Source organism: Plasmodium yoelii (genome assembly GCF_900002385.2).
Source record: "Plasmodium yoelii strain 17X genome assembly, chromosome: 11".
NCBI lineage: Eukaryota > Apicomplexa > Aconoidasida > Haemosporida > Plasmodiidae > Plasmodium > Plasmodium yoelii.
The window spans coordinates 1873293-1894008 of NC_036183.2; the positions used below are offsets into that span (position 1 = coordinate 1873293).

General features: G+C 21.8%; 4 protein-coding genes across 4 annotated transcripts; 2 read left to right on the plus strand and 2 right to left on the minus strand.

Moving 5' to 3' along the window:
* Positions 1–1049: 1049 nt before the first annotated feature.
* Positions 1050–9228, plus strand: PY17X_1146600 (conserved Plasmodium protein, unknown function; the record flags this gene model as incomplete). Its single annotated transcript, XM_725729.2, has 2 exons — positions 1050–1145; positions 1300–9228. The coding sequence occupies 2 exons, from the start codon at positions 1050–1052 to the stop codon at positions 9226–9228; spliced, it is 8025 nt and encodes a 2674-aa protein (XP_730822.2).
* A 492-nt stretch (positions 9229–9720) lies between these two features.
* Positions 9721–11153, minus strand: PY17X_1146700 (Plasmodium exported protein (PHIST), unknown function; the record flags this gene model as incomplete). Its single annotated transcript, XM_725731.1, has 2 exons — positions 9721–10926; positions 11082–11153. 2 exons carry the CDS (start codon positions 11151–11153, stop codon positions 9721–9723), a joined length of 1278 nt encoding a protein of 425 aa, XP_730824.1.
* Positions 11154–13195: 2042 nt separating this feature from the next.
* PY17X_1146800 (conserved protein, unknown function) lies at positions 13196–16559 on the plus strand (the record flags this gene model as incomplete). The annotated part of the gene is made up of 2 exons (XM_725732.3): positions 13196–15962; positions 16147–16559. The coding sequence occupies 2 exons, from the start codon at positions 13196–13198 to the stop codon at positions 16557–16559; spliced, it is 3180 nt and encodes a 1059-aa protein (XP_730825.3).
* Positions 16560–17521: 962 nt separating this feature from the next.
* PY17X_1146900 (uncharacterized protein) lies at positions 17522–20200 on the minus strand (the record flags this gene model as incomplete). The annotated part of the gene is made up of 1 exon (XM_723774.2): positions 17522–20200. The coding sequence occupies one exon, from the start codon at positions 20198–20200 to the stop codon at positions 17522–17524; it is 2679 nt and encodes an 892-aa protein (XP_728867.2).
* Positions 20201–20716: the final 516 nt, after the last annotated feature.

Consider the following 20716-nt stretch of genomic DNA (forward strand, 5'->3'; position numbering starts at 1 on the left):
TATAAATATAGACAAAAATTAAAATATGACAATAACAAAAATAATAATATTATACGAATAGCCATAATAATTATGAAAAGTTTGAAAAACCGGAAAATTACAATATATTCGTTCCTTTTATTTTCATATTATGTGAAAATATGATAAAATATAAGCATGTTAGGTATATACACTTTTTTTGAAGTAGCTAAATATTAGGCACAAATAAATATGCTACGAACATATGTTTTAAAATAGTGTGCTTTAATATATGGGTAAAATAGGAAATTAAATCTGGGTTTAAAATTGTAGTGTTTTAAAGAGAACAAATTCATAGTATTATTATTTGTATAAACATCATATTTTCTTTGGTTTATTTTCACATTCGAAGCAATGCTGAAAAATTTTGAAAAAAGGAAATTTATCCTTTTAAGTAATTTTTGTATATAGATTATGATGGGTTTTTCAATTTAACGATTACATATTAAAAAAATTTCAATTAATAATTAGTATTCTACAAAGAATATATATTAAAAATAATAATTGAAAATGATACTACAAAATAATAAAATAAAAAAATGATAATAAAACTTTCCTGAGTAAGAGAAGAACTTTTTGAAAAGTTGCCTTGTGCCTGTAATTTGACCAAATATATGTATTTTTTTTTTTCGGTAATCATTTAATCTAGTATGAATAAATGAACGATCCTATGATGGAATTTGTTATTACTTAAAAAGTTCGGCACATGAATAAGTATATATATGTTTGTTTATTTTGGTAATATATGTTACTTATGCTATCAATGTTTTGTTAGATACTTTAAAAAACGGAATAAATGAAAGAGATAAAAAAAAATATATATATAATTTTCCATTAAAAGATACCTAAATAAATTTGAACTTCAAAACGTTATTATATAAATAGTGAAAGACCAGAAGAATTATTTTTAATGTTTTTTTCATTAATTTTTTTAATAACAATTAAATTTTTATTGAAATAAAGCATTATTCCCCATCACCATCATTATCTTTGTGTGCAACGAAATTGTAAATTTTTTTTTTTCTATAAATATGTCCCAAGAAGAAAGAAAAAAACAATACCATGATGATATTCTCTTAAATTTATCTTTAACCAATGACAATAAAATTGAGGGTGTCCTATTTAAGGTAATATATGGATTATAAAAGCAGTGAATATATGTTGGTGGCTACATAATATAATGATATTCATATTATTATTAGTGATATGTAAGTTTTAATATTTTTATGTTCTTATTGAACCGTATTGTTACATTTTTTTTTAATTTTACTTGGTTTTCAGTTAATTCCAATTTTGTTAGATGAAATATTAACATGCGAAGATTATTTGAGAAAATCGTTAATAGAAATTATTAGTCACTGTATAATAAGATGCAAATCCTTAGAACGGATTAAGATTCCCGTTGTAGGGATGGTTGAAAATTATTTGAAAAATATTGACAAGATAAGCAATAGTAGGATATTATATAACAGTACATTTTATATATTTATGGATGCAGGATTTAAAAATGTCGATGATGAAGATAAGTTAAAATTTCAACAAATGATAATAGAGAATTGTGATATATTAGCGGATAACAAAGAAATGGGAATGTTTATGATAATAAAATTTGTAGAAAGTTTGGAAATTTTAAATAAAAATGAGAATAAGATGAAAATGGATAAATATATTTCGTCCGTTTTTAAAAGTTTGTGCTTTAATAACAATGTCAATGTTGTTAATAATATTAACTCTAATCGAATTACACATATTGATCTGAAAAATGATAATCATAATAACTATTTTTGTGATGATAAATATTATAAAAAACTACAAAAATTCATTATGTGTATAAATGAATTTTTAGCTATTCCAATTTATTGTATAGATATAAAATTGATAAAATTTATTAGACAAGATTTAGTAAATATATACAAAGAAAAATTCCTTAATAGCAAATATTATTCAAAGCAAAATCATATAAAAATGAAGAAAAATACTTTGAATTTTTTAAGTAATTTTTTGTGTAATCATAGTTTAGCTTATTCATCATATATAATTTGTTCAAACGAAAAATATGATGAAGTAAAAGAATTCGCTAATTTATTATTAAAAAGTAAACAGAACAGTGTAAATTTTAATGATAATCCAATATATGTAGATATATATATGAACATAATAAAGTATTTTGATAATGATATATATTCAATAAATTATATTTTAAAAATTTTTAGTATATTTGAAAAGAGTTGTATAGTAATTAAAGAAGAGGAACAATTACATAAATTACTATGCTATATTTATTATTTTTATTTCTACTTTGTTAATGATGTAAATGTTAAAAGTATAGATTTTATGAATGAGTTTAAAAAATGTGAATTAATGTTTAATAATAAAAAAGAACTTTTAGCATATTTAAGAGAAAATAAATACAACACTAAATTAAAAAATAAAGATTTAAATAATTGTCTTAATAAATTACTTATATATATTATAGGGACAAATACTAAAATCGTGTTTTTTAATAACTACATCGATTATATATTTAATATAATTTTTTGTAATTTGAAAGCATTAACTGAAGAAAATGGTGAGGATAATAACAATTATATTTTACTGGAAAATACGGCAACAATGATAGAGAAAATATATGGGCTAGAAATAAATGACCATAAAACTAATATAAATTTATTGAACAATTCGTTTTTGTTAATGCATATATTTTTTAATAAATTAAAAAATATTTATAACATAAACAAAGATTCGTACATTTTATACAATAACGTAAACAAAGTTTTGTCATGTTTGATGGAGTATTTTAAAAATTGTCTGAATGAAAGTAGGAGTCGATTAATTGGGATAAAGATGGAATATGCGGATTTCAAAGAATTGAATATGAACAATTTTGATGGAAATAATGAATCCGTTTTATATTGGACTATGGAAAAAATGAAAACCGATAATGATGAACACAGTAGTATCTATGAAACTAGCATCGATAAAAGAAGAGGAAGTAATATAAATTTTAGAAGAGCAATTGCTGAAAATATTATGAGTATATTAGATAAATTCATAAAATACACACAAAATAGTTTATTAATTGGTGTTATACTTAATTGGAGTTCAAACATATTTAAATGTGGAACTTGTGAATATGCGTATTATTCTTTACTATTTGAAAAATGCAGTGACATTATTTTGTCAGATACAGCAAAAGAATATTTAAAATTGCACAAAAAAGAAAATGCGCCTTCATTTAGTGATTATATAATTTTTATATCAAAAAAGTTGTTTCATGATAAAGCCAATTTTATTGTTCACTATTTTTTTGAGAACACATTTGATAAGGTTGATCTAAAAAAATGTAAGGAAAAGGAAGATGGTTCGAATTTACTTAGTACAGAATCAAATAAAAATGAAGAATTGAGTTATGAGGAAATAAAGTTAAGAAATTTTATCGAAATAGATAATTCAAAAAGTGTTATTGAATATGTCAATAAACATTACTCAACATTTAATATAGATCAGTTGTGCAGTTTAATTAAATACATAGAAGTGATAAATTTTAGGAATAATTTTTCCATAGAAAGTATATATTTAACAATTTTAATATTTGATATATTTTTAATTAGCATTGTTAATTGTGTTAATAAACTTAAAGATGACTATTTGATGATATATTGCTTTTCTTATAGCATATTTATGAAGGAATTGAAACACTTTTTCTCTAATAGTAATAAAAATATAGAGAATAATTCCGATTTTAGTAATGATAAAAATGGTTGTATCACATTAATCGATATTGAAAGAGCAAATATATTAATAAATAGTCATTTAGCAGAAATAGTAAAAAATCGATTAAATATATTATTGCAGAATATGTTGTATGCGCATAATACAAAACTGGTAAGTAAATCATCAAAGATGCTAATACATATATATTTGCAAATTAAAGAAAGCAATGAAGATTTATTTAATGATCTTCTAAATGTTTTAATTTCCAAAAATTTGAAAGAAGTTTCTAATAACGATGAAGAAAATAGAGTTATTTGTTCAATAATATATTTATTTGGTTATTTGATAAAAAGAGATAATTTTTTTGCTGAAAAATATTATTGCATTTTAGAGAATCTAACGGATTATTTGTTTTACATATATTCTGATTGTATGAAAGAAAGCACAAAAAAAGTGACAAATGAAAAGCTAATTCTGTTAAAATATTGTATTACCTTTTTTTATTTCGCGTTTTTCTCAAAATCATTTTTACCAATATGGGGTAAAATTATAAATGGTAGACAAATTGGTGTGAATAATGAGGGTTCTAATGATTCTATTATTATATATAAATCAGTTGGAAGTATAATTTTAGAAATAATAAAATATGCAAAAGAGAATTTTACAAATGTTTATAATTGTTCTTTGCTCAAAAAGGCACTAAAATTATTAAGTTGTTTACCAACATTGAAAGAGGATAGCATCAATTTAATGTTAAAAGAAGATATAATGAATACATGCACAATTGGTAATTTTAAAATAGAAAAAATGTATGGATATTATATATCTCAGATTTTTTTAAGATTAGATAAATTTCATTCGAATAAATTATCTTTAGATTTTTTAAAAGACATTTATGAATATTCTCAACAAGTTACATCAACTAATAGTGATAATGAAAAGAAAAAAAACTTTGTATGTATCATTTTGTTTTATTCTATATATTACAATCCCTTTTTGGAGTATTTAAGCAAAAATTGCTTAGAAATTAGCAAATATTTTATTTCCTATATTAAATTAGAAAATAATATATATTCAGAATATTGTTTTTTGGGATTAAGTAATTTATTCTTCTCTATTTTAATCCAGGCAAATATAAACATTAATGATGTGAATATGTTAGAGAATGTTTTAGGTGTTTTACAGTATGATAATTATTTAGGAAATATTGAAGAAAATGAAAGTGATACAAATAAAAATCATAAGAATGGGAACGATCTATTGAAAAATGCTGAAAAAAAGATGATGACAAACAAAGGGATGTTTTCGAATACCCCGATTTTACCATGCGATATTCAAAATTATATAATTGACATAAATATTAAAGAAAAAACAAAAGACAAAAATATAAATAGCATGAATATATGTAAGGAAAGTAATTTATCATGTAATGATTTAAGTAAAAATAATATGTACATACAAAATGAAGATATTGTGATAAAGTACGCAGAAAATGTATGTAATTCTTGTATTAATACAAAAGACGATTTATTTTACATAAACTATTTAAAGAATAATGAAAAAGAATTGGATGAAAATTTTATAGAAGAAATAAAAAAATTCGAATGCCGAAAAGATCATTTATTAAAAAATGTGTATGATTATATTAATAAGGAAAGAAATGTGACTCTTATTACACATTATAAACTTCTAAGTATATACAGTTGTAGTTATATATATTTATTTTTATTTATGCAATACACAAATTTGGGGATTTATAAGTATGACAAAAAAATTAATGATTTTTTTTCTTTTAGTAATGGAACCGAAAAGAAGAATATACATTGTAGTAATGATAATATTAATGAACTGATGAGGATGATAAATTCGAATTTAATAAAAATAGATAATCCAAATAAAGTGTTCAATAGTATAGAAGGATGTAAAGATAATGCAGCAAGATATTTAACGCAATTTTTCGATAAAACGGTATGTAGCAGAAATGAGGATATAACAAATTTAAAAAAATATAATAAATATGTATATGCGGTTATAAAATATATATGCAAGAAAATGGTGGTAAATTTATTAATAAAAAGAAATGATATAATAAAATTAAATTATTTTAAGCATATACAAAATAAAGATGTAAATAATACTATGATAGAAATTGAAGAAAAATTTTTACACATAGATTATAATAAGTTATTAGAGAAAACTATATATGGAATAAATACTTTAAACGATGAGTTATTTAACTATTATATTTCTACAAATAATGAATTTATTGACGAGGCGTTTTTGTTATTTTTAATTGAATATCTTAAGGATGTAAATATGGAAATATTTTCATTTCAAATACCGTACTTTTTGTTTTTTTCTCATGTTATCAGTGATTCCTATTTAATAAAGAAAAAGTTAAGCATTACATTTTATGGTGTTTTAAAAACAGCATTTGTTAAGTATTCTCAGTATTGTGGGAAATGTGATTGCAAGGGGAATGAACGATATTGGCATAACGATGAAGAAAATAAACGGCATAGGAATATAAATGAAGAGAGTGTGAATTTGTTAAATGAAGACAAAAATGGTGAAAACTTTAATTCAAAGGATAATACTAACATTTTTATATTGAATATTTTAGAGGCTTACAAAAAATATGAAGGAAATAAAAAAATTGAATTATTTTATCTAGATTGTTTAAACAGTTGTATACAATCTTCGGATGATATAAAATTTGATTTAAAAGTTTTACTTAGCTTTTATTTAACAAATAGTGGAAAAGTTGAAATATATTATGATGAGTTAAAAATAAAAGAGAATAATGATCAAATTTGTGATTATACAGAAGTAGAAATATATTTTGATAGATTATTGAAATGTAATAATTCAAATAAAGAAAAAGATGTTATGGAAAAAATAGTTAGTAATTATAAAAATATATTACAACTTGAAGAAAGCATAAAAATGTTTATGTCATTTTTGAGTAATAAAAAGAATATTAATGAATATGTGTTAAATAATTTTTCTTTTTTGATGATTAAATTATTAGATCATTATGAAAAATTAGAACAGTGCAATACCTTGTTAAATATCAGTTTGTGTGTCGAAATTTTTGAATCGGTTTTTAATTTTATATTATCACATATTGTTAACAAAAATTTATCACACATGAATGATTTGTTATATTATTTAGTAAATAAAATTCCTTTCTATATTTATATAAAATATATATATAATCATATGTTAAAAGATTTTTACCAATTAGATATTACTTATAAAGATAACAATCATGTTAGAAGCTATTGTAGTAATGTTATTTTATATTTATTAAAAAAAAAGTATCTTTTGGATATAGATGATGAACGAATAGTTAGGGATAAAAAAAGGATAGATGATATTAAGGAATACAATAAATTATATTTTATAAATCAACTGAATAGCAAAGTAAGAACATTACTACATGAAGATGGAAAATTTGTTCTCAATATAAAAAAGGAAATAAGTAAGCTTAATCCATCTGATAAATATATAATACCTTCTCAAACAATATCTACATCTTCGAATAATATCATTGGTGTTATATTTTTAAAATTATTTGATGAAATTAGAGGCGGTTTCAATGTTGTAAATGTGGATATTATTTCATATGGTCAAAGTATCACTTCAATAATAGTGATAGATAAAGATCATTTAAAAAATAAGATAAAAATGAATTTAGTAAATAAATTGAAATCAATTGAAATTAATGGAAATAAAATAAATTACACAAACGATTTTGACATTTTAACAAATTATATGACGAATGAAATTACTGATATTTGTTTAGAAGAGTTTAAAAAACGAGAATTATTCGATAAGGAAAATAATGAATTGTTAAAAAAATTAGAGGGGAAGTTAATTGGTCGAAGTTTTATAGTTAAAAATATTATAACACATGAAAATAATTATTATAAAGATATTTATAATATATTAGAAAAAAGGAACAGTTTTCATTTTTATAAATATTTTAATGATTATATAAAAGAATTTTTAATTTTTTTAGAATCCAAATATGAAAAAGATAAAAGGGGGTGTTTGATATCAATAAATATATTTGTGGAATCATTTGTAAATATTTATAAAACTGAAGAATATGATAACTTAGATCTAGAAGAAATAAAAGGATTTTTGAATATATATTATATGTTAAATGAATTATTTAAAGCTGCTTGCACAAAAACTGTTGATAATATTTATTTTATTATTGTTGCTAACTTAAAATGTATGAACCTGATTTTTCTATTGATTCATAATCAAATTAGGGGTATTGATAGCAATAATGTCATTAAAAATATTGATAATGTAGGAATGGATGCAAAGGATACAAATTCAGATGAAGAAAATACATACGTTTTTGGAGATTCTGTTTTTATTAACGTTGAATATGTATATGAAACATTTGATAAAATTATAGATTTTTTAATTGATTATAAGGAATATGATATATTTGAGCATGTGTGGATTTTTATTTTCAATATACCGTCTACATTTATACACAAAATAAATTTTTCAAAACTTTACGAATGTATTAACATATTATTAACAAAATATTTTTATAATCGTAATTTTGATGACATAGCTAACTATGATAGTAATTTTAGTTTTTATTTTTTCAAATTAGCTATTTCTGTATTTTTTTATTCGTATATTAAGAAAAATTCAAACAATTGGCTTTATTTTTTTAATTTTGAAAAAATAAATAAGTTTGTTAAAGTGGATAATTTACATAACTATAAGTTTGATTTGGATCAAATCAATCATTGTGAAGATGAGAAGCGAAATATTTATGTAGATATTATCAAATCAGTTTTTATGAAAAATAACGTTACTCTTAATGAAAAGGATGTTGATAGTTATAGGAATACTAAATGCAAAAACGAATGCCAAGACGAACAAAATGAAGTTTGTAATAAAAATGATGATATTAAAAATCATGAAAGTGATACACATCTATATAATGAAAATGGAAGTAATAATTGTTTTTATAATTTCGGAAAATTATTATGCCTATTGTTTGAAATCGGAAAAAATAATATAAATGTATTGAGTCTAATTAAAACATGTTTACAGTTAATGTTTTTAAATGAAATACAGTTTTTTCAAATTGGTAATAAAGCGATTTGGGATAAAATATATAATTGTATTTATGTAATGATAATAAAAAACAAAGTAAAAAAAGTGATGTTTGAACATTTAATGGATATATTAAATATATTATTATGTATATATAATACGTACGGTTTTGAAAATGAAAAAGATAGAGAAATTCATTTAGATATAAAAATTACCGAATTTAATAAATGTAACGCCATCGATCAATCCAATATTGATGATTCGATTTCCAATACATCAATTTTTGTGTTTATATACTTTTTTAAAATTCGAAATAATTCTAAGGTTTTCGTATTTCCAGATTATATTATTCAAAATCTGAAGTATTCCATTATGCTCAACTATCCTCATTTTTTTTTGTAATGACAAAATGAGCCAACTAAGGAAAAAACGGGTTTTACAATTCATTATTAATGTCGAAGTTATATTTCAATATGACGTGTATGAAGAATATTTATATATGTATGAAACACGCGTACTAAATTTATATATAATATATATTTTTCGATATTGATAAATGCATAAGATAAATCCCTGAAAGTTGGAAACTAAGACTATATGTTATATTTAACAAATGTATGTTGTATATATCATGTAGAGGATGACCTAATGGCGTTTTACTGTTATAAAACTCACATTAAATATTTTTTTTATTAATTTTTTTATTTATGTATAATTTGTTAATGCGCGTTTTTTATGTTTTTAAACAAATTAAAATAAACAACAGTACAAATAACAAGATATATTATAAATACTATAAACATTTAAAATCGAATAAAAATTATATAAATAAATTAAAAAGAAAGAGTAAGCGGATACATATGCATATACATTATTTTAAAAAGTAAAATAAGTTTAGCTTTGTATGTCCTCCAAAAACTGTTTAATGTTTTTCATAAAAAAATATTGGTTATGCTTGTGTATTAACCCTCTTAATTTTGCACATCTGCTTTGAGCCATTTTTATATCTAAAATTAAATCTTTAGCATTTCCACTATATTTTTTAGAATAATTATATAAATCATCAAATATTTTAGGGAGTTTATTATTTATTTCTTGGCGCATCCTGTCATGAGCAAAATCCCATTTGTCTCTTATAAATTTCTGTGGTATGTTATTAATTTTTCCTAAAAGTATACAACTATTTTGTTCTTCTAACATCATAAGATTAAAATGATTTTGTTCGATCTCTTTAATAGTATGTATAGAAGACAATACATTCGATAATGATGGGTTATTATGTAATCTTTCAATAACATTCGATCTCCAACTTTCAAGTGCATCTTTTGCTTTACCATAGTTTGCAAGTTTAGAACCGATTTCTTCTTCACTTTGATTCCAATCGAAAGACTCATCATGTCCCGAATTATTGTTTGAATGACCTTTTTTCTTTTTAATTTTCTTTTTCTTTTCATTTTTCTTTTCATTTTTCTTTTCATTTTGGTTTTCACTTTTCTTTTCACTTTTCTTTTCATTTTTATTTTCATGTACAGTATCCTTTTTACGTTTATCAGTTTTTATAAAGGCTTTTAAAAATTTTTTTTTCACTTCGTCATTGTTAATTACGTTTTGTGAATTATAATCGATATCTTGGTCAGCATTTCTATCCAACGAACTCGTGGATGGGGTATTTTCGTTTGAAGATTCTGTTTTACTAGAATGAGAGTCATTGGAATTACCATCTGGAGTTATATTATCGAAAGGATGTGAATAATCATCCATATCATCGGGAAATGATACCCTAATTTTATTAATTTTATGAGTTGTATTATTTTCATCATCTAAGTCACTTTCATCAGAGATACTACTGATAGTAAACGTCTTTGGTGGTTTAATCGGATTACTAGAAGTACTAGGTTCGCTAGAAAGAAACATTTCCATCATAAAATCATTAAATGGTGACAGATTTCCATTTTCATCACATTTTGATTCAGTTCTTAGATCATTTACATTATTACTTAAATTCTCAGTTACAACAGGATTTTCAGATAAATTCCTTGAATTTAAAACATTTAATTGGGCTTTTAAAAGATCATTAGCCTGGGATAGGTCTGTGCCATACTATAAAAACAATTAAATATATATGATGGTTGCATTATATAAAGTTGGTTTACTTTTTTTGTAGGGTAGATTTTATAATAAAAGAAAAAAATAGTATACCATACATATGTATATATATATTTTTATATATGTAAAATTTTAACTAAGTTTATTACCTTCAGTGCCAAGAATAATACGGATAAATAAAACAACTTGGGTATTTTTGAAAATTTCGAATAGGTATTCATCTTCAAAATAATATATTATAAAAAACAAGAGAGAAATAAAGCATTATTATATTCTCTATATATTTGTACAACTTAATAAAATAATGTTATATATGCATTCTTTAATTATTAGGTTTAGTTAGATTTCAAATAAAAATATATAATTTATTTTGAAAAAAAATATGTAATTTATTTTGAAAAAAACATATAACTTATTTTGAAAAAAACATATAATTTATTTTGAAAAAAAAATATATATATTTAATATTTTATTATTATAGTTAGTGCAATACGTTATTTCAATGACTTATCTTTTTTAGTTGTTATTATCTATGGTGGATTTTGTATTGTTCTAGTTGTAAAGTATATATATAAGAAAACAGCTTTATCAAAGGATGAAATAATTTTTTTAATAAATTGATCGTATAATCATAATATTATTTACTTTAAATATGTAGATTAATTAGCTATATACGTTTTCTGTAATATTCTTAAGGTTTTTCAAAACATAATTTTTGTTGGCAATATGATATTCTAAATTTATGAATTTTTTTTAAATATATATATAATATATATATTTATTTATTTTAGAATCGGACCGTTATTATTATAAACTAATTATATTATTTTATTTAAAATGAATAAACATATATATTATTACATGGTAAGGAATATTATATTAATAAAATTTGGAAGCAGCCAATTAAAGTACATATTATTTTAAAATATGCTATAGCAGTATCAACTATGCATATATTTTATTCATATTATGGGCATATTTATGAGTTTTTTGGATATGAAAAAAATTGAAGTAAAAATCAATTGTTTTTATATATATTTTATAAAAAGTATTATACAAAAATTTGACATAATTATTAGGATATTTATACTTTTAATTAATTTTTGGTTTTATCAAAAATTATGTAGAATTAATATATTAGGTATAAGTTATAAATATGTTTTTAATTCACTGTAAAACAAAATGGCGAGTAATATCGCAAATTTCAAGTATGCAACATTTATATACGCAATAATAGGTCTGTTCTATTAGTATTTATACTAAATAAGAAACTATTACTGTTCGTATATACTCTTTGTAACATATTGTATATGGGTGGATACCCTTCTGTAGAATGTATTTGAAAGGTAGCATTCATATAACGATAAAAGTAAAAATGTATGTATATACATTTTTTTTGCCATTGAAATATTTGAATAAATATTTTAAATATTAATTTCAATTAAATGAAATGTCTTTTTCTCACTTATAGTATTGCATCACATATTTTATAAGCATATATTTGTTTTCTTAAATTAAGGTTTTCATTTTTATCATAATTTTTTTTTACTTTTTTTTCAAATGGCATTACTTTCATAATTACTACAAATTATATCACTATTATTTTATGTTTTTTAATTTATATATAATTTGCTATTTAAGTTTTTTTGTGAACAATTCACATATTAATTTTTTTCAAACTGTGTAATGGTAAAATTGGTAGATATAATTAAATATATAATGTTTTATATTGGGCGTAAAATGTAAAATAACAGGGGCATATATGTTAATTTAAAAAATAAGGAGTTTTTTTTCAAAGTGAATAAATATGATTTTGATACTTTTATGTATTCATACTGAATTTTATATAATAAATATTTTTTAACATATTAAGATTAATTTTTACTGTATATATAGTTTTTAGTTCTGTAGTATATTGAAAATTACGCGCCTCAAATTATACATTATACATGCGTTATATATTTAATTTAATTGTACTGTTTTAAAATATATTATCAGCATATTATATATACTGAGATTATGGAAATTTATTAAATTAAAAAACGATTTTTTATATCATTTAAAAACATTTCACTTATATTAAATGGAGATATTTTCTTATGTATGATTTTTGAAACATTATTTTTTCTGAATCATTTTATAACACTTGAAGGATTTTTTTTTAAGAAAATAAAATAATATATATATACTAGTATATTAATTCATATGTATTGACAAGTAGAGAAACTTTTGAACGTGTAAGTGTTTTTATTTATATTGGCCGATGGAAGAAATAGAACTATATATTATAAAAAATGAGATCATAAAGATTGGAGATAAGGAAATTGATAGTGATGACATATTTGAGTTATCGAAAAGGATACTAAAGAGTAGAACAAATCAATGCATTGACACACTTTTAGAATGCATTTTTCACATGCCTGTAAAGATAGGAATATATGCAACTATTTTAGGAATAATAACAAAAGGGAATGATAAGTTAAAGCTACAATTAATATTAAAATTAAATCACAATATTTCAGTTTTTATAAAAAGCAATTCATATCATTGTTTATTATGGTTTAGATGTATAATAGGGATAAGTTGCTGTGGGGTTTTTGATTTTTCTCATTGTATAAAATTATTTAAAAACTTATATGCATTATGTGTCGAATTATATAATGAAAATAAATATATAAAAGCCGACAATATATTATATTTATTTTTAAGTAATTTTTTTTATATTTCGAAGCAAATATATGATGCAAATAAAGTAGAATTAGATAATATATTAAGCAATTGCTTTGATTTAATAGATAAGAGGCAGGCGTGTATTGATAATATAGATATAGATAATAATGATTTAACGACTATTGAATACATATATATATATATTAATAGTGTTAAGCATAGTGACAATTTTAATGATCGATTATTTTACTTAAAAGAAGCATTGCATCATTATATAGAAAATAATTTAAGAAGCGTAGCAACCCATCGATTTTACCAAAAAGAAATATTTCAAAATGTATTTTTAAAAGACCAAAATGAAAAAAATACGTTATCCGAAAATCAAAATAATCAAACAGAATTAGAAACCGAAATTGAAAATTGTATTAGCGCTCAACACTTTATTAACTATGAATGCATAGATTGCATAACCAGTTTACAGATAAAATTTATAACAAAATATAGTGATAATAAAAATATCCATGATATATGGTTAATGCAAGAACATATAATATATATTATTGAATTATATAAAAATAGTGTTGAATTTAGTTCTAAAATATTAGGTATATATGTTCAATTACAAAGTAAATTATACAATAATGTTTTGGTAGAATGTATAATTAATAAATTGTTATCATCGTTTAATAACAAAAATTATTATTTTTATATATCCTTAATACACCGACTTTTATTAATAAATAAAAATTTAGGAAGTGTAATTATTAGATGTATTAAATTTGTTTTAAGGCAAATTGGAGAATTAGATAATGAATCATTTTATTTATTTATGGAATTGTGTTTATATTTATTATCTTCTTTTGCTTATGAACATAAAATATTAAAAAGTAAAGAAAATTTTTTTAAAAGAAGATATAATGATATGAATAAAATATTAAAGGTTAAAGGAGAGAATCAAAATGAAGAAACCAAATTAGAAGGTAATGGTGATGATAACAAAGGAGAAATAGGTAATGACGATAATAAGAAAGATGAAGTTGGTTTAAATATCAGTAGTAACAATAAAATGAAAAGAAAAAGAAAAATAGACGAATTAGAGATAAATGATAATAACTTAAATTTTGAATCAGAGAAAGAAGGGGAAATGGAAAGCGGGAATACTGATAATATACTACAAAATGAAATGAAACAAAAAAGAAATCCAGTTATTCTAAAAAAAAATGAAATTACATTAAACAGAACTAAATCATATGACAATAAGGTTCCTTATTGTATTGAATTAGATTTAAAATGTAGTTCGGATGAAAGTAGTGATGACGAAGGTGAAACTGGTGAAGAAAAAAAAAAAAAAAAAAAAAACAATGATGACGAAAATATATATGATGAATATGACGAATATGATAAAGATGATGAAGAAAACAATGAAGATGACAACCAAAATGACAATAATAATCATCCTTTTAATTTAGATAGTTTTAAGGAAGAAATCGAAAAATTAGATATAGGAGAGAATTTTAAAAAAATTACAAAATTAATGTATAGTGTAAAAAAAAAATATCGTAGAAAATGGGTTCGAAATTTATATTTTAAAAGTTATTCTCTTATTTATAAAAAAGAATGCGATAATTTAGTTCCTAAAACAGTTATTGATTATTGTAACAGCTTTAGAGTTACTAGTGATAATACATATGAAAATTTTAATGAATATTTTATTTTTAATTCAATAATAAAATATTGTATTGAGGAAAGTGATAATATAGAAGATAAAGAATTTGACATGGATAGTGATATAAATGATTTTAACAATGCTGCTAATTATAATAAATCCAAATGTGATTCCTTAAGCAAACTTAAAGATGCTATTAATGTATTAATTCAAAGTTTTATAAATTATATAAACACCAAAAATTACTTATGCAATGTTCCTAGTTTTTTTAAAGATTTATCAAAAAATATTAATTTTCTTAATGATATTTCAAGTACTAATTTAGATGGCCAATTTTTTGATAATTATATCTTTAAAGAAGATTTTTTAAATAATTCAAATTGTTGGGACAGCTATAGTATTTTAATCCTTTTTTTTAAATCCTTGATGTTTTTTGATTCATCCAATGTTTCTTCTTTAAAAAGGGTATTTAAAAACCATGCAGTGATATTTTTAAGTTATAAAAATTCGGGGATATTTAAAACAGAAGATGAACAAATACAATTTGAAGTAGAGTTATTAAATATAGTTTATACATATTTCAATAATTGTGCATTGCTTAATGTGATTGTAAATATATTAATTGAGAATAAAATAGTGAAAGAGATGTCCGTCATTTATTTTATTTTCCACAAATTGAGCGATTCTAATTTAGGTAAGAGCTGAAAAGTGTAATACGCTTAAAAATTTGTTTTATCATCGAGTTTTTATCTTTATGTATATATGTAATGAATTTTTTTATTATAATTTGGATGTTCTTTTACGATCGATTTGTTTATTTACTATTGTATTGTTTTTCCTCTTATAAAATATGTATATTTTTTTATTTTCCTATTCAGATGAATATTATATTGTTCAACTTCTCTACGAAGGAGTTAATAACTTAATTATAAAAAAGGAAAATAATGAAAATGAACGAAATAAATTGCGAAGGCGAAAAGCAGAAAGTGAAAATGAAAATTTAATAAAAGAATTAGAAGACGAAAAGAATGAAATAGTGAATAAAATATTTCACTTAACCAATCAAACAATTATTATGATAAGTGAAAAAATGATGAAATTAAAAAATGATAATAATTCATATATGAGTAAAGAATTATTAAAAGAGTCCTTGGTATTTTTAAGAACCTATATAGAATACATCGACATAGATCAATTTTTGCAACAATGTCATGAAAAAGGGTTTGCATCGGAACAACAAGAATTAGCAACTATATTTAAGTATGCTAGTTTAAAAATGAAAGCACAATAAAATATAGTTATAATGTATGTTAAAACAATGTACTTAAAAAAAATACATAATTGTGTAATGTTTTAAAAAATAGGGAATACATAGAAGAAACATTCTTCAAGAAAACGAAATTGGTAACAAGTGAATACCCCTTATATTATTATGATTACGTTATTATTTACTGTGGATATCCCTTTTCTCTACATATCCGTAGAAGGGAACTATATTACATATGTGTTTCATATGTATAAAGCTAAAATAAGCTGGAAATGTTTTAGAAATGTGTATATTTTTTAATAATTTTATTTCAAGTTTAACATTATTCATTTAGTTAAAAAACATTTACCACACAAAACAATATTTTTTGTAAATAAATAATAAAATTTTTTAAAATATTTGTTTTTTTAAGAATAATAAAAAATTCAAATATCATAGATAAAAAATTCAAATGTAAAAAATGATAAATTTCTTATATAGTTGGATTTTTATAATATTACTTATAAAAATGTTAAAACAAATTTCATAGGGCAAGCAATGCAAATATATTTTAATTCATAAAATATAGTAAGCTCGGAGAAGTGTATATAATTTTTTGTAAAGTTTAATATGTTTTTATTAATAAAGAAACTGCTACTATATGCGTATTTTTCTTTAATATAATCATGGTTTCATTGGTATTACAAGAAGACATGCATGCACATATTTCAATAGTTATGCCATTTGTATACTTTTTATTTACTTTTGGTTTTACTCGTAATGGGGAATTACCATGATTTTCAGTGAATATAAAAGAATAAATAATAATATATATTTGAAAATTTTACTATATATATTTTCCGAATTTTGCTTCTTTTTCTTAATAATATGCATATATATTTTATTTTCATTCTTCCATGTTCCCTCTGAATATATATAATTTTTGTTAAATTGAAAAAATACAAAAAAATAGGCATTCGCTAAAAAATAAGCATACATATATGTGCTTATACGTTTCTAAATTCAAACTCAACCTTTTTAGGGGCGTTGATCATAAGAGTTGTGTATTCGTATTTGTAGGCTAGAGACATTTGGAGAATGAATGGAAATATTTCCTTTGGGATTTTATAATTTAAATAATAAACATAATTTTTATCAACTTTAAAGTTTTCATGTGTTAATGAGTTTTTAAATATATGAGCTATTGAATAATTCCTGAACGTATCAACAGTGTAATTCGCATGATCGTGAACATTGGAAATGGAGGTAATTTTATCTATAGAAATTTTATCTTTAATGTGATTTGCAAATATATTTGTATATTTTTGTTTAAATAATATTTCATATTTACTTGTTTGTTTTTTATTATGTTTTTCTTTTTTAATAAGCTTGTATTGATTATCATTGCTTCTTTTTTTTTTTTTTTTTTTAACTTTTACACTATGATTTTGATTTATATTAATACCCGCATTTTTAGAGTTTAACAACTCTATATAATTTGTGTCATTAGGTATGTTTTCTACTTTTTCGGTAGATGCATTGAAATTACTTATACTTCCATCATATATTGTTTCATAATTTTGAATATTTTCAACTTCTTCGTCTAGACTTAATTCTTCAAAAGTTATGTGATTATTTTGTTCGAGTTCCGATTGGTTTGCATTATTAGCTTGATCATTTTCTTGTACAATATTTTTCGATAGTAACTCATTATTATTACAATGTGAATATTGAGGATTTTCATAATTTTTGTCCTTATTAATATTACTATTAGTGTCGTATATGTCAAAATTATATATATCCATTGTTCCGTTAATAACATTATTATAAATATCATATACATTATTTTTATGAATAAAACTGTGTTTTAAATTTGTGTTAACTTTATTAAAAAAATCATATATATTTTTTTTATCATAACTGATGGAAAAAATATCCATATATGGTATGTCTTTATAATAAATGTTTTCATTTAGCATAACTGATAATATTTGTTCGTAAAATTTGATTTCTTTTTCATGTGAATAAATCCATTTTTTTTTAATTTTTTTTTTAATATTTTTTGTTTTTCCTATTACAGTGCTGTTACTTAATCTAATAAATATAACATTTACATTTACTTGTGTTTTGTTTTTATTTTTAATATCATCTGAAATATTAGATGTTGATGACGTGGTACTTAAGTCTGATGAGTTGTTAGGACTATCAGCTACATTTGAAGAAAAATTAGTTAGATCTTTTTGTAGTGATATATATTCTTTATTACCATCGTCGAATTTGTAATAATCTTTGTAATCTTTAATATGGAATGGGAAATCATTTAAGATATTTTTAAAATCTTTTTTGTTATTTAACACGTACTTACTCATTTTTTCTTCTTTTATAATATCTTTTGTTTCTTTAATCATGGATTCTTCTTTTTTAATTTGTTCTAAATCTTCATATTTTGAATAACCATATAAAAAAAATTCTTCGTCCAATTTTTTTTTCTCTTCGGCCATTATTTCTTGAAATGTCTTTTTTGTATTGTCCCCCTCTATGTTATTTTTTGATTCTGCAGTTTGTGCATTATTTTGATCATTTTTATTATTTTTATTATTTTTAGATGTTTGATCTTCGTTGGTTTGCATTTCACTTATGTTTTCTGCATGGTCATTATTTAATACACTATCAATATCCATAACTTGATTATTTTTTATATCTTTAATGTACATGTCTTTTATTTGGTCAATGATAGATTTGGATAATAGTTCTTCATTTTTGTTTTTCCCTTTTTCATTCTGTTCGCCATCGTAATCAGTATATTCATCATTTTCACAAATATTATTTGATATTTTATAAAAATTAACATCATTGTACGAATTTTTAAAAATGTTATGTAAGGCATTATAAAGTGCCATACAATCATATTTCCAATTACAGTAATATATAACAAAATAATATTCTTTTGTAGTTTCATTTTTAATTTTTACACTTTTGAAAAAGTTATTTTTATCATCCTGTTCCATTTTAAACATGGTAGCCCAGTCCTCTCTTTGGACCTTTTCATAAGTATTAAAAAATTTAAATTTATCTCCAAATTTTCTTAAGAAATTTTTTACCAGTTTTTTATTTCTTTCACTTAGTGTGTCATTTTTGTTGAATAGTTGATTATCCTCTGAATATGAATTATTTGTTACGATTTGTGTTTCTTGATGTTCTAAGAATTCTTTGTATATTTTATTTTTAAATTGTTCATGTTTAAATAAATTGATCACAAAAAATATATAAGCAAGGATTTCATTAGTATATTTAAATGCATCGTAAGCATATTTTTTTTCTACGTTAATTGGTATGCTATTACTCAAATATTTAAAATCGGAGTTAATAAATAAACTGTTTTCGCGCTTAATTTGTTCCTGCCTTTTTCTTTCTTCTTCTATTTTCTTTCGAATTTCTGATTCACTTTCATCATTTTGATCGCATGTTTGAGAAATGGATTTGAAATTTTGATTGGCAGCAGCATCATTATTATTGCAACTGTTATATATGTTTGATCTTGCTTTGTGTGTTATATTAACGAATTGTTTTGGGGGAAAGGGAAATAAATCTATGTTGTTCGATGTATTTATTTTATGTACTTTGAAGCATGTGCAAATAAAGTTCAATATAAAGTAATAAACTGCCTTTTTAAAAATTTTTATCATGTTTTACATCATCTTTTTTCGCTTATATATATAATATTATGGATTTTATTTTCTTCATCAGCTTATGCCTGATATTTTTTCATATTGCTTCTTCGTTTTTTTATGTTAATATGAAATGTAATTGTTCTCTTTTAAAAATTTATTTTATAACATTAAAGATGATATGACCAAATTATTCATTCTGACATCCTTATTTTTTTACGCTGTTTAAAAATTATCATTAATTTTCGTGCTTTTTGATAATATGATATATTTTTTAAAAATAATTACATTTGCATTAATATGTTTTTTAAAAATGCATCTTTCTTACAAAAAAAAACATACATCATAATAGAAATGACTCATACACCTATGTATTATACATGTGTGAGAAATAGGGGTGATAAGAAAAAGTAATTCAATAGAAATTAATTAATCATTGGAACCTTTAATAAAAACGCCATAACAAAATTCAAATTTTAGTTTAAAATTATGACATATGAACATGGAAATAACGATATTAAATTATGTTAATTG